This window comes from Malus sylvestris, chromosome 15 (assembly GCF_916048215.2).
Source record: "Malus sylvestris chromosome 15, drMalSylv7.2, whole genome shotgun sequence".
In the NCBI taxonomy this organism is placed as follows: Eukaryota; Viridiplantae; Streptophyta; class Magnoliopsida; order Rosales; family Rosaceae; genus Malus; species Malus sylvestris.
The window spans coordinates 38,441,537-38,447,074 of record NC_062274.1 but is presented as its reverse complement, the minus strand read 5'-3'; the positions used below and the strand labels follow the sequence as shown (position 1 = coordinate 38,447,074).

Genomic DNA, 5,538 nt, shown 5'->3' with positions numbered 1-5,538 from the left:
TTGGAATTAGCAAGAAATATATTTACATAAATATAGCATTTCACATAGTTTTAACCTAATGTGGTAACTCTGACTATTTATAATTGGACAATTTCCTTAAGGTTAACGGAAATTGGAACTTCCACTTATGCCATGCACATTACTCGGCGCTCCCAACTCAGAATTACTTGCTGGTTAAGTCCATCATCGCCGGTCACTGTTAACTACCAACTAGAATTACTAGCTAGAAACAAAAGCCTCTTCTCCTACTTCGGTTGCTACTACATTTGAAACTATCGGAAGACCTGCACCAATTTAATTATGCATTCTGCTTGCCAGGTCAACTAAGAGCTGATTTGCTTACTCAGTTCTGGAGCTACAGATCCGATGCCCTTAACTTTCTAGGCCTTTTAGACTGCGCAGGCAATGATGGAGCTTCTGCCCTACCAAGGGCTTTTCGTTTTTGGTCTCGTTTACCAACTCTATCCCCTGACATCCAATGGATATAAATGAGGTCAACAGTACTAGAAGAACACTCAGAACAACCAAAAGAATCAGACAAGCAAACAATAAACAAGCGTGCAGGATGAGACAAAATTTCCTATTATCACCTAATAATTCACCTCCGAAACTTGTTGAATCAGGAACAAAAGTGCGATCCTGATCACCACAATAAGAAGACAGTAGAGTCAGAAAAATCTCATCGTTTGAATCACAAGATAGCTTATCAATTGAGAAGCCTACTACAAGTACGGACAACAAACCTTGGGTGTGCCTGGTGTTTCGTATGGACTATCACGATAAGATGAGCCTCCTGCCTCCTTATATTGTAGCTGATAACCAAAAGTATTACTTATGTCAAATAAAATACAAAACTGAAGAAAGATGCACTCTTCATTTTAAAACTGCAGTTAAGCAACCAAATTATTTGCAGTTAAACAGAAATGAAACCAACACAGATGAACAATGATGATGTTGTTCAAAAGACAGTGAGTTTGGTTAAGGAAATTAGAATTACAAAACACACCCCTTGCTAACACTTGGAGAAAAGCGATATCATCGATACATGTTTTAAGGGATATACGATGCTCTCTAACTTATAAATGAATATTTACAGTATTTATAAAAGACAAAGCTTAGCTAAGTAACACCTGTTTCTGAAGATTCAGTAGCGTCAATATTTCTTTTCTTAGTTCAAGATGCTGTGCACAAACGGCTTTAGTTGGAACTCTTGGCTTTAAATTAACCTGTAAAGCAAAATGCACAAATTTACTCTTTTAAAAAACAACAAATGAGGAATAAAGATATTCATAGGATATGTTGCTCTGAATATAAATACATACTTTGCAATTTTGAATGGCAAAATTCTTGATTATCAAGAACCAAACAATATAACTGAGCTTATTACTAAAACAAGATAACAAGAAATGAGCAAATAATGATATCTAACTTTCATATAGAATTTAAGAATACACAAAGCAGGATCGCCAAATACCACAAAGCATCTCTCTTCAATGGAATTCTGCTCTTCAATGGAATTCTATAAGTTGTTATGACAAGAAGTAATTGTCTAGAAATTCATCCATATTCATGAATGGACAGACAGTGCAATGAAACTGAATTACCAAGTGATTTAACCTCTATCATGATAAGGTAAAGGAAATTTAAAACAAAGCAAAGGTGAAATTTATGAAACAAGATCAACCATGGTAACATGTAATGGATCTGAAAATTTGCTGCACAAGATAAAAAAAATATGCTACCAAGTTTGACAATGAAAAAAGCATCTATACTTGATCAATAGTTTAAGAAGTAGTACAGACCCCAAGTTCTTGCAAACTTTGTTCAATCCGCTTGATAGTCCGAAGTCCAGCAGATGAGCTTGCAGATTGAATCATTTGGTCAAGTGCATATGTTCTAAGATACACCCGAAGCTGGAAATTTTCTCAATCAACCAGTCAATGAACTGGAGAATGGATATCTTACATATTTCAAAGAAATTAAGTACAAGATTTTCCTTGAAGAAAAAATGGATACAAACAGAGGACCAAAAATGAAGTCATGCAGTAGTAACTTTCACGGGAAAGGAACGAGGATATAGAACAAAATCTGGCAAACCATTTAAACATACCATGCGGAGAGAAGCTAGAGTAGAGGCATTCTCTGCCATTGAAGTTGAATGTGCAACCATTGCAGGGGCGAACTCAGAGTTGGATGGACATGATAGAGTCCCACCAAAAACAATAGCCCTCTCACTATCCATAGTAAATGTGACGAGCAACTCCGACTCTTTAGCATTCTGAAATACAGAAAAATAAAGTACATACACACACAACACTCAGATGCATGCACATACCTATTCATTCTGATTTTGAAAATTGAACAACCATTGCAGGGGCTATAACCCTTCCACAATGAGAGTCACTAATAAATACTTTTAACAATTCTAGTTAATAGGAAAAAGGGTCATTAACGGATGCTGGAATACCTCCTAATTCAGGAAATGGGGTTTAGTGGTTTACCAATACAAGGAGGAATGCAGAGCCAATGTAAAAGTAAATACCTTGATATCACTTAGTCTAATTTTACATAACATACAATGTATCTATCTATAATGAAGTAAACTTGAAGTTAACAAACATACCCCTACCACAAAGAAAAGAGGTAAATCCTAAACCTTAAAAAAAGAAAAAGAAAAAATGGATAGCTATGTGTAATACAGAGCAGTATACTTTGGAGAAGCATAGCGGTTCATTCTACCCACAGAGTAGAAGTGACAAGAAAGTACAGTTTCCTAAATGGTCGTGAACTCACCAGTAAATACAAATAAAGCATAGTATCTAACGGTAAACTTACCCTTGCAGCCATGCGTGACTCAGCTATTCTTTTGGCTTCTGCCAGAACCTAAGATAACGTACAATGGATCAGACAAGTGAATGAATGTATCCATTTGAAAAATCAAATCCCCAATTAATGTTGCAGGGCCACGTTAAAGAATCAATCACTCTTGATTGATGGATGAAAACCTCAGAATCTTTTCTCTCTTGGTGCTTTGTTTGAGAGAGAACCATGGACAATGCTCGCTTGCAATCTCTCTCTTGTGTAAATTTGTAAGGTTCCTAAACCAAGAGAAAACAAGATAAACCAAAGCAGAGAAACTGTAAGTAAAGAAACTAATAAAGGGTAGCCCAGTCATGTCTGCCGCCAATGCAGGGTCTATAAAGACCAATACACACACAGCTGAATTAACTTGTTCCCAGAGAGATTCTCTGCCAACAAAAAGGAATTAATATTTGCCTAAAAGATAAGTTGACAAGGCTACAAACCTTAACAATAGGATGCTCTGAAACATCTCCAGGCAATGCCGCCGCTCTAGCAATTAATATAGATCGAGATACTACAATAAATAATGAGATAATCAGCATCTGCAATAGCCAAGTTCAATGATCTTTCTCAAACAGTGAATCATTTAAAGATTCAAGCATAGAAATTAAAGCATAACATGAACATCATAAGAGTGAACCAAATAGTGAGCAAAAAAAAATTCGTAAAGAAAACAGATAGACAATACCTTTGTAATAGCGTTCCTTCAGTTCTTCCACAGTACGAGAAGACGAGAACCTGTCTGCTATCACAATGAAGCGTAGATCAAATTGTTGACACAATTCAAACAATTGATCCGTCACCTCCTTTGTCCACATCTAAAGGAGACACAATATAACAACAGAGAATGAGGCAAGTAAAGCTTTCTCACAATCAATTCCTACTTCTAAAGCTTAATAATCGGTTAGGCTGGAATTTCAGATGGCAATATTATCCTATAATTTGAACACTTGAAATCATTTCATATGATGTGGAGCTGGATTTTAAATCTGAACCTAAATTAAATTAAAAAAAAAAAAGCTTTTATATTTCCATCTATAACAGCACTTATTGAGGCCCTAAAATCCAAATACCCTAAATAAAATGACATCACACAAATAAAATCTTAATTTGATACCTACATCATCAGTCAAATGCTTCTCATACTCCTCGTCTGTGTACTTGACAACGTCCACAGACTGCACAGATTTTGAAAAATAAAATCAATACATAATATGTATTCACTTCACCTGAAACAAAGTCAAATTATATGTTCATAAGAAAAGGGACAATCCTTTCCCAACACAATTAAGGTTAGTTGTACCTTGTTATACTTGGCAAAGGAGTAGTCACCTGTAGGCGGGACGCCATTTACAACTTTAACCTGCATAGTAGCAGTGACTAAAGTCATACACACAGCCCGACTGGAAAAAAAAAAGAAAAGAAAAGAAACGCAGAGCTTGGACGCGTGCTACATAAGGTCCAAAACATACCCAGTGGTAGAGCCGTAAATTATCTTTCCGGGCAGAACTAGTAAAAGGAAGCCACTGCCAAGTGATCTGAAAGCATAATGGCAGACTTAGCATAACTGATTGTGGAAGTGAAATATCCCCCAAAAAAAAAAAAAAAAAAACTACATGAAAGATAACTGGCTACACCTACAAGCAACTCAAATATATAAATCCTACAATCTTTTACGCTTCCAGTAATACTACAAATGTGAGTAAATAAGCAAATGATGAACAGAATTAACCTTTTCATCAGTCGGAGGCCTTTTTTTCAGCTGTAATGGCTCCACTGCCGGCATGAGAGGTGGAACACCACCGGTAAGCGCATACACCTGCAACTCGAAAAGCCAGAAAACGCATTATCATTTCAATTTCTCAATCGTTCAAGATTATACAACCAAAATTTGATAAACCCACCATGCATTATCACCGAAATTTGATAAATTTACACGAAATCCGATAAACCCTAAACACAGACAATCAAATCGTACCTCGCGCGAAATGCCATCTGGTTTTCGCTGAGATTCCTTCAACGGCCGAGATTTCTTCTCCTGGGATGCGGGATGCGTCGATTTGGGCAAGCCCAAGATGTCCTTGGCATCCATGGCAATTTCCCCCAACAATTTGGGGGATTCTTACTCTCCGAGGGGGACTTCACGACGAGCCACCGCAACGTGCGACTTCGCAGAAGGGTACGCGAGGAAGAAGAAGCAACGGGCCTAAAATTAAAAAGAATCGGGCTGGACCCATTTGAAAATAAAATGGGACAAGGCGGAGCTGGGTGCTAGGAAAAGAACCAAAAATAGAAATAGGATAATTTTTTAATCTTAAGATAGAAATACGACATTTTGAATATGAACAAGTTATGCCCATGCAATGCATAACAATTGGACAGAACTAAGATTCTTTATACACCTTAAAATGACTTAATTACTCTTATATATAAATGGCTATTTCCTCCCACCCAAACGTCATTTGCACGTTTCTCCGAAAATTCCTCTCGCCCAATCCTCAGCTCAAAGAACCATAAAACTATGTTTGCATGAGGGAAATAAACTTAGAATTTGAATTAAAGACAGAATTTATAAATTGACATACATCAATTCCCTTATTTAGATTCATAAACATAGAAATTTAGAATTTCCCATGGAAAAAAACTTGGAATTTGGGACCTTCAATTCCCAAGTTT

General features: G+C 36.6%; 1 protein-coding gene across 4 annotated transcripts; it reads right to left on the bottom strand.

Moving 5' to 3' along the window:
- LOC126603208 (SWR1-complex protein 4-like) lies at positions 1 to 5,113 on the bottom strand. Of its 4 annotated transcripts, none has more exons than XM_050269972.1 (15): positions 4,841 to 5,111; positions 4,595 to 4,681; positions 4,335 to 4,400; positions 4,166 to 4,225; positions 3,984 to 4,040; positions 3,551 to 3,680; positions 3,306 to 3,376; positions 3,006 to 3,098; positions 2,836 to 2,883; positions 2,111 to 2,278; positions 1,803 to 1,913; positions 1,131 to 1,226; positions 744 to 812; positions 591 to 639; positions 1 to 468 (listed from the first exon to the last, which is right to left on the bottom strand). In XM_050269972.1, the coding sequence occupies exons 1-15, from the start codon at positions 4,952 to 4,954 to the stop codon at positions 356 to 358; spliced, it is 1,332 nt and encodes a 443-aa protein (XP_050125929.1). In that variant the 5' UTR covers positions 4,955 to 5,111; the 3' UTR covers positions 1 to 355. The 4 variants fall into 4 exon arrangements, with proteins under 4 accessions (XP_050125929.1, XP_050125930.1, XP_050125932.1 ...); XM_050269973.1 differs by having other exon boundaries at positions 603 to 639; XM_050269975.1 differs by lacking the exon at positions 1,131 to 1,226 and having other exon boundaries at positions 603 to 639; positions 4,841 to 5,113.
- Positions 5,114 to 5,538: the final 425 nt, after the last annotated feature.

Excerpts from the sequence above, each read along its gene's own strand:
- LOC126603208 (XM_050269972.1), bottom strand. The coding sequence starts at position 4,954 with ATGGATGCCAAGGACATCTTGGGCTTGCCCAAATCGACGCATCCCGCA. Across the intron at positions 2,884-3,005 it reads AAGAGAGAAAAGATTCTGAG|GTTCTGGCAGAAGCCAAAAG; the intron begins GTTTTCATCCAT and ends ACGTTATCTTAG. Across the intron at positions 1,914-2,110 it reads CTCTAGCTTCTCTCCGCATG|CTTCGGGTGTATCTTAGAAC; the intron begins GTATGTTTAAAT and ends GAAAATTTCCAG.